The sequence below is a fragment of the Ziziphus jujuba genome, chromosome 10 (assembly GCF_031755915.1).
Source record: "Ziziphus jujuba cultivar Dongzao chromosome 10, ASM3175591v1".
Classification (NCBI taxonomy): domain Eukaryota; kingdom Viridiplantae; phylum Streptophyta; class Magnoliopsida; order Rosales; family Rhamnaceae; genus Ziziphus; species Ziziphus jujuba.
In genome coordinates, this window is record NC_083388.1 from 14,370,240 (window position 1) to 14,393,406 (window position 23,167).

The 23,167-nt window shown below is 34.7% G+C and overlaps 1 protein-coding gene and 1 pseudogene across 4 annotated transcripts; one reads left to right on the plus strand and one right to left on the minus strand.

The window, feature by feature from the left end:
- The first annotated feature begins 1,576 nt into the window (after nucleotides 1-1,576).
- On the plus strand, nucleotides 1,577-9,642 carry LOC107425261 (beta-galactosidase 8). Of its 4 annotated transcripts, none has more exons than XM_016035225.4 (20): nucleotides 1,577-1,720; nucleotides 2,083-2,266; nucleotides 2,356-2,451; nucleotides 2,791-2,903; nucleotides 3,074-3,140; nucleotides 3,239-3,331; nucleotides 3,482-3,625; nucleotides 3,711-3,799; nucleotides 3,911-4,016; nucleotides 4,157-4,244; nucleotides 4,521-4,639; nucleotides 4,940-5,101; nucleotides 5,805-5,998; nucleotides 6,112-6,212; nucleotides 7,194-7,303; nucleotides 7,552-7,662; nucleotides 7,866-7,967; nucleotides 8,632-8,843; nucleotides 8,928-9,264; nucleotides 9,349-9,642. In XM_016035225.4, the coding sequence occupies exons 2-20, from the start codon at nucleotides 2,102-2,104 to the stop codon at nucleotides 9,454-9,456; spliced, it is 2,517 nt and encodes an 838-aa protein (XP_015890711.1). In that variant the 5' UTR covers nucleotides 1,577-1,720; nucleotides 2,083-2,101; the 3' UTR covers nucleotides 9,457-9,642. The 4 variants fall into 4 exon arrangements, with proteins under 4 accessions (XP_015890711.1, XP_015890709.1, XP_015890710.1 ...); XM_016035223.4 differs by having other exon boundaries at nucleotides 1,596-1,752; XM_016035224.4 differs by having other exon boundaries at nucleotides 1,607-1,739.
- Nucleotides 9,643-10,324: 682 nt separating this feature from the next.
- On the minus strand, nucleotides 10,325-12,386 carry LOC125420991 (uncharacterized; annotated as a pseudogene).
- Between the last annotated feature and the right edge of the window lie 10,781 nt (nucleotides 12,387-23,167).

A 23,167-nucleotide genomic window follows, 5' to 3' on the forward strand; every position in this document is an offset into this window, starting at 1 on the left:
TTCTAATTTTATAATGTTTAACAATTTTAAAATCACATTTTATTAAACATTTATCAAATTAACAGCAAACTTGTTTATTGTTTCAGTAAAGTTTTGTTAATTTTCTCATAATTTATAGTAATCTCAAACTAAGCAAATTTAAGCAAAATTAATGGTTGTCATAAGAGATTTTAACATAATTCTATCTTATGTAAGATATGCAATTTGTTGTGTATATATATATACGAACTTAAAAGGACTATTAATTCACCCAAAAAGGCATAAAGGGACTGTAATGACATATTTTTGCAACTCTAGAGTTCGGTGCAAAAGTTAATAATTTACTCCTAAAAGTCTACATTATGCACCAAACGTCATAATTGACATCAAATTCTATATCATCCCCCAAAGACAATTACCAAATGCCATTTTGTTTTTTTAAACACATTTCTTCATTTTTTTATTTTTTATTTTTTGAAATACACATTTCTTCATTCATATGAACTTTATTTTGAAAAGAAAAATTACCAAGTACTTTATTGGGCTTTCATGATAACAAATATTGTTCAATAAATTATGGTATTCTATTCTGTCCATGAATCTTTAAAAGAATTAAATAAATGAATAAATAAATTCTCTTCAAGGAGGATAACCCAAAAAAGTAAACTATTTAACATCTAGGCATTAGAAATTGAAAAACTATATTTTATTATTTAACCCAGAGACCAAATCCGTATTTTTCCAAAAGTAGACATTAATGTATTATATTATATGTCCACTCCATTAATCGAAATTCAAATTTCATAAAAGTTTAATTAAAACAAAAAGAATAAAAAAATGTAGAATCATGGTTTAAATACACCTATGTTTTTTGTGCATGGATTCCAATCATGGTGAATCATGGGATAGATTGAATTTGGGGTAGATTCGTATAAGTGTTCAGACTAAAAAAAAATAACAAAAATAAAAATGAAATCATGGTTTAAATAAAATTTTGGGTTCTGTAATACTGCTCAAAACTCGAAGCTCTTCTAGAAAAAATAGAGAAAAACAAACTAGAAAGCTCTCTTCATGCGAGTGGCCTTATGCAACTACGCTTCTTCTCGCTTCTCTACGAGCGTTTCAGTAGGAAAAGTCTTCGGTACACCGGGTGCACATGCTTCCTCTTTTATATAGGACGTGGGCTCCACATGTTGGGTCCACATATTCTATGTGATAGGCGGTTGTATTTCGTTCAGCTGGTAGACGGTCGCCAGGTTTACAGAGAAATGGCATATTTCTTTCACAAATACATACACTGCAACAGCCCGAATGGGATCCACGCGCTTATCCGTCTTTCCTTCAACTGCACCCTCTCCCACACAATCAAATCCCTTTCCGTTTCTTTCGTCGATTTTAGCGCGCATGTCTGGCCTTTTCCCGCTCTGTCACAATAAATTAAAAAAATATTAGGTACTCCGTCCTCGAATAATTATGTGTTTACCATAAGTGTCCGTACGGCAATATTTTTCATGCCGTGGCACTTAATAACAGAGCAAGTGCATGGATGTTACGGTGCACCAGAAGCACCGGATTGTTCTTCACTCACACAGTTTCGCTGCCTTTTAACACTCCCTTCCCCCCCACCATAAGCTAATCCATGACTGTTATCCGAATGCCCACGAGCTCAGAAGCCCACTGAGCTCAGAAGCAGTGGAACTGTAGAAGAAAAGAAAGACAAAGAGAGAGACGAGTTCAAGAGGTGGCGTGTCGTCTCCGGCGTACGATAGCTTAGTTCTGTCTTTTATCTCTTTCTTTTTCTATTCCCTTCCCTCCAAGAGTTGTTTTAACAAAGCGGCCAAGCAACTCACTCTCTCTCTCTCTCTCTCTCTCACACACACACACACACACACAGAGACAGACCATAAGCAAAAGCATATCAAAAGCAATTAAAGCAAAGCAATGTTTCAATAAAAGCAAGAAGCTGTTTTCAATTAGACGAAACTTGAAGGAAGTGTTTTCAGGAAGCAAAAAAAGCGTTGTCAAAAAACATTTTCGAGAAAAAAAGAAAAAGGCCTTAGTGTGGTATTTAAGAATGCTGATGAATTTAGAATTGTCAAACAGGAAACAGAGACGATTAGCTATGGAAGGGAAGGGGCTTATGCTATCTCTTCTGTTCTTGCTTGGCGTTCTCGCAACGACGTCGTATTGCGGCAATGTGACGTACGATCACCGAGCGTTGGTCGTCGACGGCAAACGCAGGCTCTTGATCTCTGGCTCCATTCACTACCCTCGAAGCACGCCGGATGTCTCTCTCTCTCTCTCTCTCTCTTCCTCTCTTCTCTTTTTCTCTCTGTGTCTCTTGCTCTCTCTCATTGTTGGTTTATGTTGTTGCAGATGTGGCCGGACCTTATTCAGAAAGCTAAGGACGGAGGTTTGGATGTGATTGAAACCTACGTTTTCTGGAACCTACATGAACCAACTCGAGGCCAGGTTCTTCTTCCTCATTTTGCTTTTATCATTTTGGTAGGAGTACAAAATAACTGTGCAATGGTCCACTAAATAGACATGATTATTGCTGCGGTATTGGTTTTGTCCAGTTTTTCTATGTATTGAAGACACAAAATGAGAAACCCAAAATTTAGTTTATTAATTTGATCGTTCTAACCTATGCAATTTTTTTTTTAAATTATGTTTTCTAGCAAGCAGAGTTTGATGTCTGAGTTACTATAATCTCGAATCTTTGGTATTATGCTGATCCAGTTGACTAACTCATAATCTCGAATCTTTGGTATTATACTGATCCACTTGACTAACTCTGTAATTCTACAGTATGATTTTGAGGGAAGAAAGGATTTGGTTAAATTTGTGAAGACTGTAGCACAAGCCGGTCTATATGTGCATCTACGAATTGGTCCTTATGCATGCGCGGAATGGAACTACGGGTAAAAAAATGAAAATTCCAAGTTGTACTTGCTTATAGATCTTCTTGCCTATTTTACTTGGAAAAGAATGGAGTATTTGATTAATAATCTTTTACTTTCTTTTATGTGTCTTTTTATTTTTATTGAGATTTTTTCCTTACATGGTTATACCTGTTCCTTTCTTGAAACAGTGGCTTTCCTCTTTGGTTGCATTTTATACCAGGAATTGAGTTACGAACCGACAATGAGCCTTTCAAGGTTTAGGATTTATCCTTTTTTTTTTTACCTTTTTTTCTTTTGGGTAGTTTGAGTGTATGATCAACTTTACTAGTCATTTCAATTCTTATCTATTTCAGGCGGAAATGCAGCGGTTCATGGCTAAGATTGTCAATATAATGCAACAAGAGAAACTTTACGCCTCTCAGGGTGGACCCATCATTTTGTCTCAGGTTGAATATTTCCCAAAATTTTATTTGGTCATTTGAGTGTTTGGTTTTAGTTGCCCAAATCCTGTTGTGGGGTGAACTTGCATAACAAACTATGTAGTAATTTCTAGATGATCCCAATTCATTCTTGGTGATACCTCATTACCATGCCAGGTTGAAAATGAGTACGGAAATGTTGCCTCAGCATATGGGTCTCGTGGCAAATCCTATGTTAAATGGTCAGCAGGGATGGCTTTGTCTTTGGACACAGGAGTACCATGGGTCATGTGCCAGCAATCAGATGCTCCGGATCCCATTGTTAGCTTTTCTATTCACCTTGCACAGCATTCTTGACACGCTTTCTCCAATTTTTCTTCCTTTGATATATAACTGCTGCTTGCAGATCAACACTTGCAACGGATTTTACTGTGATCAATTCACCCCAAATTCTAATAATAAGCCCAAAATATGGACTGAGGATTGGAGTGGATGGTAAAGCTTCCTTAATCCTATCAATTCTAATTTGATTTAGACTGGTCATTTTCACATACATTGATTTATGAAAGCATCTTGCGTTTAGAACTTTATGATTTGGAATGCCAGGTTTCTCTCCTTTGGTGGTGCTGTGCCTTTCAGACCTGTGGAAGATCTGGCATTTGCAGTTGCACGGTTTTACCAGCGAGGTGGAACTTTTCAAAATTATTATATGGTATGCAATTATATGTGAAGTTCATGATATATTTAGGATAAATGAGGGTGTTTTCTGATAGGTCATTTAGTTTGAAAATAAAAAAACCACTCAAAAACATGGAATGATGTATCAAATTTGTTTTGGTTGCTATTAAACAGTACCATGGTGGGACTAACTTTGGCCGAACTTCTGGTGGACCCTTTATTACTACAAGTTATGATTATGATGCCCCAATAGATGAGTATGGTATGCGTTTTATCTCTTTCATTACTTCCATATGTCTACTTCTGATGGCATAAGCCGCTATGCTATTCGTCTGTAGATATAAACTCAAGCTTATCGGTTGTATGTAATTTGACCATTTGTTACAGTCAAAATAGGGTATTGGAAGCACTTGACCAGTTAATATATTATCCTTACTTTGGAATAGGATTTTTACTTTAAACTGTGATTGCTTATATTTTTCATAAACCAGAAATAAATTTTGTCTGATAATGAATACAAAGTTTCATAATGTTGCAGGGCTTATTAGACAACCTAAGTGGGGTCACCTTAGAGATCTGCATAAGGTCATAAAGCTAATTGAAGATACATTATTGGCCACTGATCCAACAATTACTTCTCTCGGTACAAACTTGGAGGTATACCCCTTGCATATTGATTTATGCCTTGCTTCTCTCTACAATTATGGATATGTTTATGAACTTTAAATGAACTTCTTGGCCTCAAGATTCTTCAGTCTACAAGAAAATTACTCTTGAATTTTCTCTTATTTGAATGTCCCCATGTTTGAGGCAAGGTTAATTTTAGAGAGAAGCAAATATTTAAGCCTTAAGAAGAAAATTCATTTGATATTCAATTTAGCTTTAAGCTGAATATTTTCTGCTTTAACTTACAAATATATGGTAGTAATATGGTTTGTATTGGTTTAAAATCTGTAGGCTGCCGTTTATAGAACAGGATCAGCTTGTGCTGCTTTTCTTGCTAATGTGGGCACCCAGTCTGATGCCTCTGTAACTTTCAATGGAAATTCATATAACCTGCCAGCATGGTCTGTGAGCATCCTACCAGACTGCAAGAATGTTGTCTTCAACACTGCAAAGGTTTGCCATCTTAGCTTCTGTTTCACATGAACAATGTATGAGAGCATGCTCTGTAGGTTATTTTCCTGGGGAAATGGCTGTTAGACACTTAGTGCTTGAAATGTATACCATGACATTTTTCTTGAAAAATTTAGTCTCTCCTCCATTGAGTTACTTCTACTTTGTTATTCTCTCAAAATTGAATGTGTAGTTTCTATTGCATATCTACTAGAAATTTATACATACACTAACAGGGTGTTTGGGAAGTGTCAAAGTTAAGAGGAAAATTGATTCCCAGGATTTAGTTTCCTGAGAATTATTTTTTCTTTTGATTTGTTTGGTGAGTAATGGGAAAATTGGGATTGATAAGTAATTAAATTTAACATTGTATAATAAATTAAGGATAAATATGTATTTTAAAAAAAATTTAAAACTATTTTAAATTTAATTTCCTGGGCCTACACTTTTACACTTCACAGTAAATATCCAAACAAAAGAGAGTTATCACTTTCCACACTTTTACACTTCACAGTAAATATCCAAACAAAAGAAAGTTATCACTTTCCCAAGAGAATTAGATTCCCACTAACTTTACCTTTACCCAAATATGCCATAAGTTTTTTTAATGTTCTTGCCGGAAAATTCTACCAAATTTATATTTTGCTCTCTTTTTCCTGCCTGCTAGTTTTGTAACTGAGTATATATCAATTATATGAAATGACAGATTAACTCTGCAGCTACAATTCCAAGCTTGACACGGCAATCTTTGAAGGATAATGGTGATTCCTTGGGCTCAGACTGGAGCTGGATAAATGAACCTGTGGGCATATCAAAGGATGATGCATTTAGCAGAGTTGGATTAGTGGAGCAAATAAATACAACGGCTGATAAAAGCGACTATTTGTGGTACTCTTTAAGGTATGGAAGCTTGTAGTTTGCGGAGATTCTTTATGAAGCGATACCTATAGTCCCTCAAGCCATTGCATTGAAGTCTTCAAGGATTTAAAATGGTTTTTGGTTAAATGTGGCAGCATTGGCATCAAAGGTGATGAGCCATTCCTTGATCAAACTGTTCTTCATGTGGAATCGCTTGGCCATGCCTTTCATGTTTTTATCAATGGAAAGCTTGTTGGTGAGTAGAGGAACTAATTTTTATAATAAGAATTTGATATTATTAAATTGCCATAAAATCTAGTTATATATTCATTCAAGTTTCTAGATTATGTTTATTACATTTTTATTTGTTAGTATTTTTAATGGCTGCTTTGGTAGGAAAGGATAAACTAGCCTCAGCAACATTTGAGATACTATATATGTAAAAATTGTTACTCTAGATGTGCCTTAAAGGATGAGGTGCAAAACCTTTAAAAGATATTGTCTAACCTGCTATATTTTTTGGAGGGAGTTATAAGATTGTTATTAACTAAATTAAGGAAGAAATCCTTAGGGTACAGCCTGATGGCTTCAATCACCTTTAAAGGTCAATTAATGAGTTAAGATCCATGTAGCAAAAAAGAAAAGTGAATTAAGGAAGGATGTCTTTGGCATTTCCATGTGTATAGGGTATATGATTTATGAGTTTCGCTAGCTTCTCTGATCAGGAGTCTCGATTGTAAAGTGAAAAAATCAATTTGTGTAAAAAAGGGTATATTACTTGATTGTTAGATTATAAAATCTTCTATTGTCATTGTTGATGCTCCCTGTTGGAAGACTTTATTTGGTTCTTCCTTCATCTTCTCAATGTCTCTTTTTTTGCAATGTAAGTTTCTGCATCCATCTTAAAGTTTAAAGATAATGAAAACGAAGAACCCCACCTCTCAGTTGGCTATTAATGGCGTCAAAACTTATTGTGCTAGCTAGTTGATACAAGAGCTCTTAGAACTATCTTTCATCAATCACCATGCAAACCAGTGCTCTTAACTAAGTTTTTCAATAGAGGCTTATCGAGCAATGTAATTCTAGGCTTGTTTTCATATAATCATGAAGCCTGATCCAGAGGATTCCTGGCCATGATTTTCCAAATGGAAATAAGGTCTTGGGTTGTAATTGTGATTATTTGCTTGGACTGTTTCATCATTTTGTAATATATTCAAGGTGATTATGGCCTTCGCAGGAAGCGGAATTGGCAACAGTGCCAATTCTAATGTTAAAGCAGATATCCCTGTCACACTTGTACGTGGGAAGAACACAATCGATCTTCTGAGTTTGACAGTGGGGCTTCAGGTTTGTCCTTCTCAATTAAGATTTCATTAAGCTTGTATAAATGAGGGAAATCTTTATCTATCATTTTCTGATAGTTTATTGAAAAATTTATTATTTGTTGGATCCAAGTTTTGTCATTCAAAAAGAAAAAAAAAAAAAAAAAAAAAACAACAACATTATTATTTGCTAATTATGAAGTTCTATATGTATTTGTATGGCTTGTTATTTGCTAATTATGAAGTCTATATGTATTTGTATGGCTATGTCAGAACTATGGACCTTTTTATGACAAAGTGGGTGCGGGGATTACCGGTCCAGTGAAGCTGAATGGAAAGAATGGCGGTTCTTTTGATCTCTCTTCGCAGAAATGGACATATCAGGTGTCTTTTTAGTGTCTTTTCAAGTTGCTTAAATAAATTATTGGTGTAGAGGGAAAATGATGAGGCAAATGATGATTTGCTGACTTTACAAATGAAGAATCAAGTTTCCAACTTGATTCATAAATACTATGCATAGAGCATACCTTCAAAGGACTGCATGCAAGTTTATCATTTTACTTTTTTCGTTAACATGATTACTGTAGATTGGACTTAAAGGTGAAGAATTAGATCTGCGCAGTGGAATTTCTTCACGATGGATTTCAAAGTCTACTTTACCCAAGAAGCAACCCTTAATATGGTACAAGGTAAATTCAGTATTTTTCTTGGTCATTGACAAGAGACTTAAGCTATATTGCTGTAGTACAAGGATATAGGAACAATTCGTTGAAATTTAATCTGGTTTAATGCTAAAATTGTCTCAGTTGTTAGTGTTGCTAGATCTTCTTTGAATCTTAAATTTCTGAAAGGAATGGTGCCTAATTCTGCGACAGGCCGAAACAAAGACCAAGTTAAATGGGAATCTCTTTTTTGTTGTTGTTATTATTATTATTTAAATATGTTATGAGGTACGTCACTAATTAAGGTGAGGGACAAGGGCATAGAGCACATGAAAGGATAAGATCAAGGCGACCAATCTGAAGTGGTTTAACTGAGGATGCTGAATACTACACGTCACCAAAATAATTTACTTGATGGATCTGAGTTAGAGATTGATTTTTGAAATATTTGAATCAAGGGAAGAAACAATAAGATACAAATAATTAAACTAGTCTTACCAGACAAGGGTAAATATATCAAAGCAGGGTGTCAATGAATAACTAGAAAAGTTTTATTCTACTATTTTAGTTGTACGCCTGATGTAGCATGTCATACAATTTTTGAAATATGTAATTACAAGGAGACAGCCACTTGATTCCCGTTTTTGGCTTCTTTTCTTGGTACCTACTGATGGTGATACTTTTTGTTCAGACGACGTTTGATGCCCCTGCTGGAAGTAATCCTGTTGCACTAGACTTTTTGGGACTGGGGAAGGGTGAGGCATGGGTGAATGGACAAAGCATTGGGCGTTATTGGCCAGCTTTTATTGCTTTCAGCAATGGCTGCAATGAGAAATGCGATTATAGAGGACCTTATGGTTCGGGCAAATGCCGTAAGAACTGTGGGAAGCCATCTCAGCAACTGTATGTGCTAAAATAATACACGTCAAAAGTTAAAATGTCAACTAGAGAAATATATTTCTAATATATATATTTTGGGTTTCACAGGTACCATGTTCCAAGATCATGGTTGAAACCAAGTGGCAACACTCTTGTATTGTTTGAGGAAATGGGGGGTGATCCAACACAAATATCTTTTGCCACAAGACAAATACAGAGTTTGTGTGCACAAGTCTCAGAGACTCACCCATTACCTGTAGATATGTGGAATTCAGATTCAACTGCAGCAAGTAATTCGGGGCCTGTACTCTCACTCAAGTGCCCATTTCCGAAGCAGGTCATTTCTTCAATTACGTTTGCAAGTTTTGGAACACCTATTGGGTCTTGCGGTGGATTCAGCCATGGCCAATGCCGCAACAATATGGCTCTATCAATTGTTCGGAAGGTGTGATATTTTGATTTATAGTTCAAACATTTTTCTTTTTTAAGATTGGTTATATTTGCTTATACTAAGTGTAACCTTCCACAGGCTTGTGTTGGATCCAACAGCTGTAGCATTGAAGTATCAATAAATAAATTTGGTGACCCATGTCAAGGAGTAACGAAGAGTTTAGCGGTTGAAGCTTCTTGTACATAAGAAGGCTCTGCTCTAAATCTTTGCCTTGTATTTGCTGTCAAGTAAATGGGCTGTCCCCAGGCTTTTGCATGATTGAATAAGGTTATTCTGTTGATGTCCAAGTTATATTTACTTTTAAAAATGAACGGTTTCATAGCAGTGTAATATTTCTTGCAAAAAGAAAATATAGAATATTTTTTTCCCCAATTTTATCCGTTTTCAATAATTATGGTTAGTGTTCTAGGAGAGGACAACCGTTGATTTCTTGGCCCATTTTTGTATAACATATGATCCTACCCGCAAACCACCTACCAATTCGAAGGGACTAGAAATCCGTAGTGAATTAACCCTTTGAAAAAAGAGCTAAATTAGGTTTACTTTGATAATTAGAGAATGTTATGGTCAAAGCGAGTATAAAGGAAAATCTAGTCATGTAGACCATACCAGGCTACATGGCCCTGTAAGACCAATCCTGCTATCATTTCCCCTGTGCTAGCTGATGATCCTGGTTGCTTTAGCTGCAATTAACGCTATAGCATTAGATTTCAGATTGTGAGTTGCGATTTTATAGAAGTGTGATTCTACGAGGCAAAAATGAAATGAGCAGCACAAGGGCGTCACTATTTAGGGGCTGAAGACACCAAAACTGTCAATACAGTTTAACAGTGCCGAATATGGTCTCTGAGTTGATTTGAAAGAAACGATTCATGAATGAAGCAACAAGAAGTTCACCAATGAAGTCAAATTGGTAGTATCTTATTGAAAAATTACTTGATGAAAATTCATGTGCTCAACAATTATCTTTATTATAGTTGTTCAAACAAGTAAAAAAGAAGTCACAAACTTGACATGAGCAGTTTCATATCCCTTATTCTATACTTTAACTCAGTTACAATGCCAAAATACCGAAGACCCAGTACAGAGAATTAGACATTGGATTGTTATCAAATTGAGCAACGTTGTTTAAGGCAATATTCCCATATAGGCCTTGGAACTTGCAAGCCTTGCATAAAGGAGCAAACAAGGATGGTGTTTGGTATTTGTCCTCCCCACCTATCGTTGGCATGGCAACCCCAGGCTTGATAGGACTAACATAATCTGACCTGTAAGTCTTTCCCAAAACACCTTCAACAAGATCAGATGGATTGGAAAATTTGAATTGTGTTTCGTAGTGAGCAAAAGCATCATTAGCTAGTAGTCTGTAGTTATGGACCCTGTTTTCTTCTTTTCCAATAGGTCTTACCTTTATGTGTGTTTCCACTAGCCCGGCAACTTGGACTATAATGCTGTTAGTGTTGTCAGTCCTTTCCACTAAAGTTTCCCTTTCCTCTCCATTAGTCCTCCATTCTGCATCTCCATTAGTAGGAATGTTAACCGATTCACTGTCCCATCTCACTATTAGAGCATCAACTTTGTCATCCTAGTATGAGAATCTCCTAGCTGCAATGACAAGGTTGTGAGTTTCAAACATAACTGAGAGGGCTTGAACCCATGTAAAGTCCCTAGTCCTTCCTTGTGGTCTGGTTCCAATGAAGTAAGCATTTATTTGGGAGGTGTCATATGAGACGATGGCAAAGTTTCCTCCCTTAGATTCATGGAAGTAAAACACAACTCCGTCTGCACCAACAAAGTGAGGATCATAACAGAGAGATCCATATCCAATGCAGTTGGGTTTTCTGCCTGCCAAACAATAATAAAGAGAGTAAGTTCAAGTATGATCCTTTCTTGCTATTGAATGGCACTGTAAGATAAAATGCGAAATTAGAAGAGATATATGCTACTAGAGGATAAGTGGGTAAATAATGGAACTTGTATCCTGGATTCCAATGAAAAACGGTCCTAGGACCTAAGACATGTGACTAAAAGATAGAAAATGAAGTAAAACTTTGAAGAAGAATGAATGAATAAAAGGAAGGAAAACGAATGGTGGGAAGAGAAAAAAAGTGACAAGGAGGCTTACTTCTGCAAGTAGCTTCACACTTGCTACTGCAGTTGATGAAACAACCTTTGCCGTTCTTGTTCTGCTTAGGCTTTTTCTGAGGGCATTGGGATGGGCATGTAAGAGTCTTATGGTGGCAATTTCCTACTGCTTTGCACATAGCTCGTTCCTATCCACTCGTCGTAGTCTGTTGTTGAACTGTATTTATTCCCTTTTTCATTGTTATTGCCATTTCCATTTCCATTTCCTTTGTCATTGTTGCCATTTCCATTGCTAGTGCCATTTTTGTTTCCATTGCCATTGTTGCCATTTCTGTTGCCACTATTACCATTTCCATTGCCATTGCTGTAATATCCATTTCCATGTCCACTGCCATTGTTGTAATTGCCGTTCCCACTACCACTGTTGCCATTGCCATGGTTCCCATTTCCAATTTCCTTGCCATCATTGCCTTCTTGATTTTCATTTCCATTGCCACTGCTGTTGTTGTCATTTCCATTGCCACCTTTGTCGCCATTGTCATTTCCATCATCGCCCTTGCTACCATTATTATTTCCATTTTCATCATTGCCATGGTTTCCATTTCCATTTCCATTGCCACTACCATTACTGTTGTTACCATTTTCACTTCCATTTCCAATGTTACCATTTCCATTGCCATTGCCATTGCCATTGCTATTGCTGCCATTCCCATTGCCATTGTCATGGTTGCCACTGTAGCCGTTGTCATTTCCATTTCCGTTGCCATTGCCATTTCCATTTCCACTGCCATGTTTTCCATTTCCATTGCCATTGCCATTGCCATTTCCATTTCCATTGCCATGTTTTCCATTCCATTGCCATTGCCATCATTTCCATTTCCATTGCCGTCACCAATGTTTCCATTTCCATTGCTGTTGCCATCATTTCCATTTCCATTACCATTGCCTGATTGGCCCCGAACAAAGGTTATTTCCACAGAGAGTAATATGATGAAGAAAGTCATCCATAGATATAACTTTGTTCTATCCATTTCTTGTCAGAATTTGTGGATCTAAACATACATAATCTATAAATCATAAATTACTAACCTCCAATTGCAGCCATTGATAAATTAAATCTTTAATCCTGCAAAATAGAAAACAATATAAAGTAGTGCCTATGGACACACTACTCTCAAACCACTCTCAGATATCTGAAAACCCTAATATTAAAATACCGTATGGCATCTGTTTGCTTGCCCTAGACCTTTTATAGTCTCTGCAAGTCACACTTACCCATTAATTTTAACACACACAAAATACTAATAATTTAATAATATAATAATACTAGAAAAAATATGGGTAAGTCAATGAGCTTATAAAGAGAGTTGGTCTTCCAGTCCAATGGGCCAACTGGAGTCTTATAGAAAGTGTATGACCAAGGGTCCTATTACAAAATATTAAAATAAACCAGTCCCATTAATGGCATAAATAGGCCCTGTAAGTGAGTAATTAATTATGCTAAGTCCACAATTATTAATTTATTTAACATTCTCCCACTTGGACTGCATAATCATCATATATATATATATATATATATTTCAAACTCACTTACTACAGAATCCCCCAAACCATGATACCATTTCATTTAAATATATAGCATACCAACAGGGTACAACAATATACTAGACTAGGCAGTAGAGATTCTCTCAGTAAATCTCCCAAAACATGATACCATTTCAATTGAGCACTTTGCATGCCATAAACTCAGTCTAGATAACAGAGATTTACCTAACCACGTGCAATCCCCCAACACACAATACCATTTCATCTGAGCACATTGTGTATCGACAGGATACATCAATATACCCAAACTAGATAGTAAGGACTCATCATGGCACCTGTGTATCAATATACACATATACATAGACTAATAGTCTCAACAGGCCTGTAAATATAAGAGCAATAATATATGTAATAAATCATGTCATAAATAAATAATGATCCACATACATCAATGTATCAAAATACTCAAATAAATAAATAATACTTAACATGGATATTACTGCAGAAATTATAACAAACTCCCACTGACCCACAGCAGTCTAACAATCCCATACGGGACACATGCTCCTCAAATATGCCTACGGGTAAGGCCTTGGTCAGTGGATTTGCCACCATGCTGTAAGTAGGCATGTGAACAACAGTAATGAGGCCTTCTTCAACTTTCTCCTTAACCACAAAATACTTAACATCAATGTATCTTGCACCAGAAGTACCTTTTAAATTATTGGAGAAAGATACTACTGCAGTATTATCATAATACATCATAATAGGCCTGTCAATGGAGTCAACCACTCCCAAATCACGAATAAAATTCCAAAGCCAAACTGCATGACGAGTAGCCTTATAACACGCCACATACTCTGCCTCCATAGTCGAGGATACTGTCACTGACTATTTGGCACTGCGCCAAGATATAGCACCTTCTGCCATGATAAATATATACCCAGTGGTAGATTTCTTATCATCCACATAGTCTTTATAATCTGCATCACTATAACCAACAACATCTAGGGAGTTGGTACGTTGATATGTCAACATATGATCTTTAGTACTGTGAAGATACCTAAAGACCTTCTTAACTGCTTGGTAATGAATAGGATAAGGATTGCTCATAAATCTACCAAGCACATCCACAAAAAAAGCTATATCAGACCGTGTACATACTTGAGCACATATCAAACTATGCACTGCTAAAAAATAGCGAACATTTCTCATCGCCATCCTCTCTTTATCATTCTTGGGACATTGATCCTTAGAAAATCTTTCACCCTTTATGACAGGTACACTTCTAGGAGAACAATTATGCATATCAAATTTCTTAAGGATTCTATCAATATAGGCTCTTTGAGACAATTGCAACACGTAATTAGTCATATCTTGAACAATCTTGATACTTAAAACAAAAGAAGCCTCTCCAAGATCTTTCATATCAAGATGGTTGCACAACATCTGCTTTGTCTCAACAACAGGTCAGTGTCATTAGTAACCAAAAGTATGTCATCAACATACAACACCAAAAATATAAAACTGCTCCCACTGACCTTCATATATATGCATCTATCAATAACATTCTCTTTAAAGCCATTCTTGATTACAACCTTATCAAACTTAAGATACCATTGCCTTTAAGCCTGGTTAAGACCATAAATAGGTTTCTTAAGCTTACAAACCAAATTACCATTCCTTGTTTACTGGAAGCCAACTGGTTGAACCATATACACATCTTCAAATAAATCACCATTTAGAAAAGCAGTTTTGACATCCATCTGATGCAATTCTAGGTCATAATATGCCACAATTGCTATAATGATTCTAAAAGAATCCTTTGTGGATACAGGAGAAAATGTCTCTGTATAATCAATTCCTTTCTTCTGGCTAAACCCTTTGGTTACAAGTCTAGCCTTATACCTCTCCACTTGACCATTAGAGTCTCTTTTAGTCTTAAAGACCCATTTGCACCCTATAGGCTTGCTACCCAATGGTAACTCAACCAAATCCCAAACACCATTTGATGCCATGGATTTTATTTCATCTTCCATTGCATTCAACCAAAAATTTGAGTGCGAACTGCTTACGGCTTCCTCATAATTGACTGGATCTGAATCATCACTTATATCAAAATCATGCTCCTGCAAGTAAACCTCATAGTCATCAGGAATAGCTGACCTCCTAGTCCTTTGTGACCTTCTCAAAGGCACATCAGCATCTACAATAGCTGGGATATTTTGCTTTTCAATGATGTGTTCATCTTGATCAACTACTAGTTCATCAACTACTGGATTAATAATATCTCTATTAGGAACTACTATAATGGGAATGAATATATTTTCTTCTCTAAATTAAGGCTCCCTTGGACCATTATTATCATCAAATCCAAAATCATCTTCAAAATAAACAGCCCTGTCCGATTCAACAATTTTGGTGGTGTGAGATGGACAAAAGAATCTTGAACTCCTAGATTCTATATAATAGCTAACAAAATACCCACTTAACTTCTTAATTTGGGGATTATAAATCCTTACTTCAGCTTTGCAACCCCATACTTAAAAATGATGCAAATTAGGCTTTCTTCCTGACCACAACTCAAAAGGAGCCTTAGGAACGGATTTACTTGGAACTTGATTCAAAATATAAGCAGCCGTCCTTAAAGCCTCTCCTCACAAGTAATCTGGCAAGCTAGAATTTTCTAACATAGATCGCACCATGTCCAACAAAGTACGATTTCTCCTCTTAGCTATGCTATTCTGTTGAGGTGTACCAGACATTGTATATTACGCATCAATGCCACACTCACGTAAATAAATTGCGAATGGCCTTGGGTTTCGTCCAGTCTCATCATATCTGCCATAAAATTCACCACCTCTATCAGACCTTACAGCCTTTATCTTCTTATTCTTTTGACGCTCCATCTTTACCTTAAACTCCTTAAAAGCAACTAAAGAATTTGACTTCTCACGGATAAGCTCAACATGTCCATAACAAGAAAAATTATCAATGAAGGTAATAAAATACCTATAACCATCCAAAGTAGTTGGCGTAAAAGGTCTACAAATGTCAGTATGAATTAATTCCAAAACATCTCCACACCTTACTATTTTATCCTTTCTAACCTTAGAAGTTAATTTCCCTTTCACACATTTGACACAAGTTGAAAAGTTTGAAAAATTAAGATTGGGAAGTATTCCATCCTTTACTAATCTTTCCATTCTGTGCCTAGAAAAATGTCCTAAATGCTTATGCCATAACATTGAGGAATTATCATTAACTCTTGGACGTTTAGAAGCAATAATAGGGGCAACAACAAAATTAACATAAGAATCGAGACCATTATTAAATAAATCAAGTCTATATAAATTGCCACATAAAGTTCCCAAGCCAACAACTTTGTCATCTTTATATATTCCAACTTTGTTATGTCCAAACAAGAAACTAAACCCTTGCCTATCCAGAAGTGAGATAGATAATAAGTTCCTTCTAATTGAGGGTACATAGAAAACTTCTTGTATTTCTAAAACATATCCAGTGGCAAGCTTCAACTTGATTGTTCCCATGATATCCATCTTTACTCTTGACCTATATCCCATCTAAACATGCTGCTCAAGATTGGTTGGCCTCCTTTGCCTTATCATTCCCTGCAATGAATTAGTAACATGAATTGTTGCTCCAGTATCTAACCACCAATAATTCATAGGCACATCAATAATATGGGTCTCAATTATTAAAATATTATCTTTGTTCTTTTCCTTTTCTTTTAAATTCCAACAGTCTATCTTCTTGTGTCCAACTTTATTGCAGTAGCCACACCTTCCATTGAAATACTCTTTCCTTTCTGCTATCTGATAAGCATTATCGTACTTCGTATTATTTAAAAGGTCCAAATAATAATGCTTCTCATTCATATCAAACTTGATAAATTTCTTTCCTATCTCCTCAAGAAGTTCCTTTGTAGTATCAACCTTAGGAATACTAGCATATATAGCTTCATCCATGTAATTCTCCATCATCATCATGCAACATTTATTAGAATGCTTCCAATCCTCATAAAGTTTCCTAATTGCTGTACTACTCTCATCAGTTGGTATCTCTGGTGGATCTATCTCCAAGGTCAAATCCAATTTCATAAAGGTCAAATTCATAACCAAAGTTTTCTTCCACTTCTGATAGTTTGTCCCATCTAATTTCATCATGGCAGTCATAGGCAGAACATTCGGGGTGCTACTAACTGTGAAAATAGTAAACATAATAAAACATTTAATATATATATATATATAAAAGAATAACTATTTTCCAGTCCCTCAACACAAAACATAAAATATCAAATCACTAGTGTCTTTGTAGCACTAAAGATACCCTTTCGCGGGTCAGGGATAGTCAACCAAATAACCACAATCAAATGCATTGAACTGAATCACCGATAGGGCAACTCAGAACCTGTGATACATGGCATTTAATTAACTTCCACTGCCATTCCAGGCGTCATACAAAGCAACTAAAACCACCAACAGGGTAGTTTAGTTACCCGTATAGACCCTGATTAATAAGTGGGAGAAAATAACATATTGGCAATTTCATGAAATAGGTAAATATAAAACATCCCATCCACTATGCCAACATACATTACATTGGTACACATAATGCAAAAAAAATAAAACAAAACAAGTCTCACGACAGGTGAGTACTTAAAATTCCACACTACTATACCAATTAAGCACAAAGCCTCTTTAGGGAAAACTAACACAATATTTAATTTAATTAAAAAAAATGGAATAGAATAATTAAACAAATAAATAAATGAACTAATAAGCAATAAAAAAATAAAAAACTAATTAATCAACAAATAAATGAATAAATGAGAATAAATATAAATAAGAAAAACATTTTTTTAATTAATTAATTTATTTTTTTATTTCCGATTGCTGACGTCATCAAACGACATGTTATGCTGATGTCAGCATGATGACGTCACACAGGCACAAACCACCTGTCGTTTCTTTCATCTCCCTCAGCCAACTGCATCACGGGCAATCTGGTTCCAGTCCAAACGAGTCACGCGACCCGAATCTTTGACCCGCCTGTAATTGGCTTCTTCGGCGGAATTTTTCTTCAATTCTAGTGTCTAAAGAATCCTTTTGGTGTGGACAACAATATTAGGGGTCAATTTGGCTTAAAGACCCAGAAAATTTAACACTCAAGCAAGATGTAATTTGGCCTTTAAACAAGAATTTCCAGATCCAATTTTGAAGTTTTTAGTCCAAATTACCTCAAAAAATTAATTCCATTCGACATAGAGACAAGAACCCAAAATACCAGATCAAAAATTCATGCAAAACACAATTTTCTCAATATTTTGCAAAGCAGTATACGGCCAAAAATTTTACAATATATATATTTTTTAATGAGTATATAATAGTCGGGTTATATTTCACAGACCGTAAACATATAATCTCCGATTATTCAAGGAAGAGCAAACAATAATAAAATAAATATTATGTAATCAATATACACAGATCATCAATGGTCGAATATATATATATACATGTATATAAAATAACAGATCAACATTCACAACGAGAACACATTGTAAAAGAATTTAGTATGTATATTAACCATGTTCTACTACCAATTGTCAGAATTTGTGGATCTAAACATACATAATAAATTCTATAAATCATAAATTACTAACCTCCAAACGCAGCCATTGATAAATTAAACCTTTAATCCTGTAAAATAGAAAACAATGTAACGTAGTGCCTATAGACATACTATTCTCAAACCACTCTCAGATCTCTGAAAACCCTAATATCAAAATACCGTATGGCACATGTTTGCTTGCCCTAGACCTTTTATAGTCTCTGCAAGTCACACTTACCCATTAATTTTAACACACAAAATACTAATAATTTAATAATATAATAATACTAGAAAAAATATAGGTAAGTCAATGGGCTTATAAAGAGAGTTGGTCCTCAAGTCCAATGGGCCAATTGGAGTCTTATAGAGAGTGTGTGACCAAGGGCCCTACTACAAAATATTAAAATAAGCCAGTCCCATTAATGGCATAAATAGGCCCTGTAAGTGAGTAATTGATTATGCTAAGTCTACAATTATTAATTTATTTAACATTGCTGCAATAAGTTCTCTTCTTTTCCTGTTGGTATGATCTAATATTTTGAGAAAAGATGGATTGAAAGCATATGATGGAAAGGGCAGGATGCAAAGGGGTATATATAGGAGTGGTTGAAGGGATTAAGGCTTGGAGTTCGGCATAAGTCTTTGTGCATTGCTTCTTTCTCTAAGCGGAGGAAAAGCACTTCAACTGGTATAATGCTCTATATAAAAAGTCCCTGTAAAGAGGAATCCCTACGAAGGAACTAAAAGGTTTGTGTTAGCTTTAGTTTGTAATGTATAGAACTTTAACATGTTTCACAGACTGCTTAGATTTGAATTAACACTTTCATCCTTACTTAAAAATGAGGTTGTAACTTGCATATCACTCTAATAATATCTTAGAAATGCCTCAAAGTTCTGATCCATAACCATGTCTACGAGTTTTACCAATTAAATTTGGGATGAGATTTACCAGAAGTTAAAAGTACAATATCCATTTATGCTAAAATTAGATAAGCTTTGTTTGTATTCTAGTCTACTATGGTTGAGGCGGAGATGGAACAACATCAATGCACCATGCATAAAATGAAGTTTAATAAGCTTTAAAAGTGAATTGTAAGTTTCCATCCAAACAACCATTAAATCATCACCGATCTGAAAAAAAGTTATAGTTTTATGAGGTGTACATCAAGCATATTTGTTTTTCTTTTTCTTTTTGAACCAAAAAAATAAAGAAACAAATACTTTGGTTTTGTAAACTTGGATAGTGAGCTCATGGCATTTGGAAATTATACATCAGGAGACAAATTAAAAAAAGTCTTTTTGCTAAGTATTCAGTCATGAACTCATCACCTGCAGTTCATCCTCTCGATTAACATAATTGAAACTTAAGTAAAATTCTATTTTAATCCAAACTTCAAGCCCAATTTACAACTCCAAATTGTGATGAAAAACATTGATAAAATTTTATCTTAACAATGGCATTAATATCAAGGACCCATTATAAAAGTCTCAACTTCGTCATATTCACTTTATTAGACGAGTGTTCAGAAGTATATTATTTCATCTATTCTTACACTATGTTACTCGTCCATGGCATAGTATGGAAATTTTCCTTTGGCTCTATAGTTATCTATTATATTAGATTGGTAAATCAGGTATATACAATCTATAGACTAGCTACATTTAAATACTCTAAGTTATAAAAGAGGTGTCTCTTTCCCTAGTAAATTAAAAAGAAATTAATTTATCCTTTATATGATAAGCAAAGATCACTCTCATTTGAAACCCCCCCTCCCCCCCCCCCCCCCCCCCCTTACAAAAAAAAGGGTGGTGCATTATGCCTTAAAAATTGCAGAAAAAAAGGTACATGAACTAAATGACTGTGAAGCTTGCGAGCCCTACAAATATGGACCCTTAGTGTTCTTTAAGGTTTTAGCTAGTGGCTATCCATTTGTTTATTTGGATTTCATGTGATTTGGGCCTTATGAATGTCTTCATCAGGTTATTTAGACATCATTGGACTTATTTTTTGGGGCACAATACTAGAATTTTAGTTCATTTAAATAAAAAACCGTGAGATTGTCAAATAATTAAAATTTTCAATAGTGCTATAGAACATTAACTTATTTGTTAAATGATGTGTGCTAAATGATCTGATGGTATAGTTTTTTTAAAAATAAAAAAAAACATTTAGTCATCATGAAAAAATAATGCATAACGTTGGATGAGACTAAGAAGCCAAATGGGCATAGCTTCCAAACATTTACAAAGTAAAGCTTTTTTTTTGTTTTTGTTTTTGTTTTTTTTTTTTTTTGTTTTCTGAATTACAAAAAAAAAAAAGAAAAAAAAGTGTGTTTTGCGATGTTATAAGCTAGTGTTTCTAGATACTTTTGGAAACAATGAAAAAGCTTCTAAATATCTTGGACAACTCCTGCTCCCAAACGGACTTCCTTATCCAAAACTATTTCCACCACCACTTGGGAATCGGTTTCTAGTTCATAATGATCAAAATGAAGCTCTACACAAAAATTTAGACAGTCCTTTACTGCCAATAATTCTATAGCTAGAGTAGACAATGGTTGGCCCAACCTTGATGGTGGGAGCCATTTCCACCTTCTATACTTGATAGCTATGATTTTTGGATCTTTCTTCCTCACATCCTGGAACTCCAATAAAAAAGTTGTGGCTCCATCAAAAACTAATTCCTTGGGAACAACCGACCTTCCATGTGTTATTTCATATGATAATATATTATTAGTTAGAAAATTAACTAAAATATGAATAAAGAAATCTTGAACAAATAAGTGAATTTCAAATACAAGCTAATAAAATATTATCATATCATTGATTAAACCATTTGAAAAATAAATTTGGTAAACAATTTGGTGTCTATAGCATTATGGTTAATTTTTATCCAATTAAACTTTTACCTGTTCATTTTTACATTTTCATTATATTCCCAAACAATCTTCATCCCCCTTCTCTCTCTCTCTCTCTCTCTTAAAGACCAATGTGTGTTACTATCATATACTTCCACTCATGAATGTCACTATAATACCCCTGCAGTCCTTCAAAGAGTATGAATGAATTGATGAACCCTTTGAAGAAGTTTGAGTAGAAAATGTTAGGAATTCACAAGCAATTGGTAAAATACTAAAATGTATAAGAAAAAAAGAAACAAACTTTGTTCTTTTTCTTTTTAAAAATGAAAAGAAATAAATACTAATTTCAATTAGATAGACTTATAAAATACAATGTTTTAAAGACAATATTTCACCCTTTTTGTGCTTGAAGTTCGACATGTGACTGTCTTCTAGAACTAATAAAGATGATATTTCACCTATTCCTTGTGCTTGAGATTCAATAGATGACTGCTTCTAGGTTTAACTATTTGTTATATTGAACTTGTATTTCTTTTTCAATGAATGAATGAATAGGAACTTATCATGATTAGTAAATTTCGTTATTTCAACCTAGAAAAAAATGAGTGGTATATAGAAACATATGTATCCTTTTAGAAAAGACACAAATAATCATATTTTTGAGAAAAATCCATATATATCCTTTTTCTTTGAAACAATTGACTTCTTTAACATTCCTAAACCATCGTCTCAATTTGTTCAAGTGTCTTCCAAAGCCATCCAATGTGGATCATGCCGTCATCATCATTGTAGCAAGCTTTCCATTGCAATACCCATAGTTGGAACTTAAGCCTACGCAACTATTAAGCTTTGGATATCGGGTTATTGTTTGGTTAGTTTTGAATTATATTATGATATATACATATATATATATAGATATATATATATATATATATATATATATATGCTATGGTGCATACTAGGTATGAACCATAACATACGTGCTTAACATTAGACAACAGGTTGCCTAATAAAGGTATTAGGCAATATGTTGTTTGATGTTAGATGTGCATGTTTGTACCATAGAAAAATTATATATATATATACATATTTGGATTATATTTTGATTTAGAATTATATTTGTGGGATTTAGGGTTAGATTTGTTGGAAATTTAACAGAGATATGTTAGATTTATGGGAAGTTTGGTAGAGTTTTGTTAGAGATTTAAGGTTTAAATTGTTGAAATTAAGGGCAAAGAAGATGAAATTCTAACCCTAATTTTAGATGGTTGGAAAATTTTCCATTGGCAGAAATATGTTGAAATTTCGTAATTTTCGATGGATTTTTGCATTTTCTAATGTTTGAAACTCTTTTTTTTGCTTCAAAGATACCAAATGATGCTTCATTTAGTCTCTTTGTGCCACTCTTCCTCATTGTAATTTCAAGACCAGCGATTTTATTGCATATTACAAAGCTTTTTAATGGATTAGGAAAGGATCTAGAAGCCTTATATTCTTTTTCTTTCTCTTGCCTCTTTTTCTTTGAGTTCCTTTTTTTTTTTTTTCTTTTTTCAAATTTCATTGTTATTTTGTTATAGACTCTTTCCTTAAGAACTCTTTGATCTGTCAAGTTGAAACACCCATTATCCTATTTGATAAAAGATTTACAGGATTTTGAATGAAAACATAGGAGAGCTGTGTATATGGGTTCTTTGTTTGTTAAATGGTTTGTTTCAGTTGTTTTCTTGGGAACCTTGAATGTGTGAAGAGATGGGTATTCACCTAGAAAGTTAAAG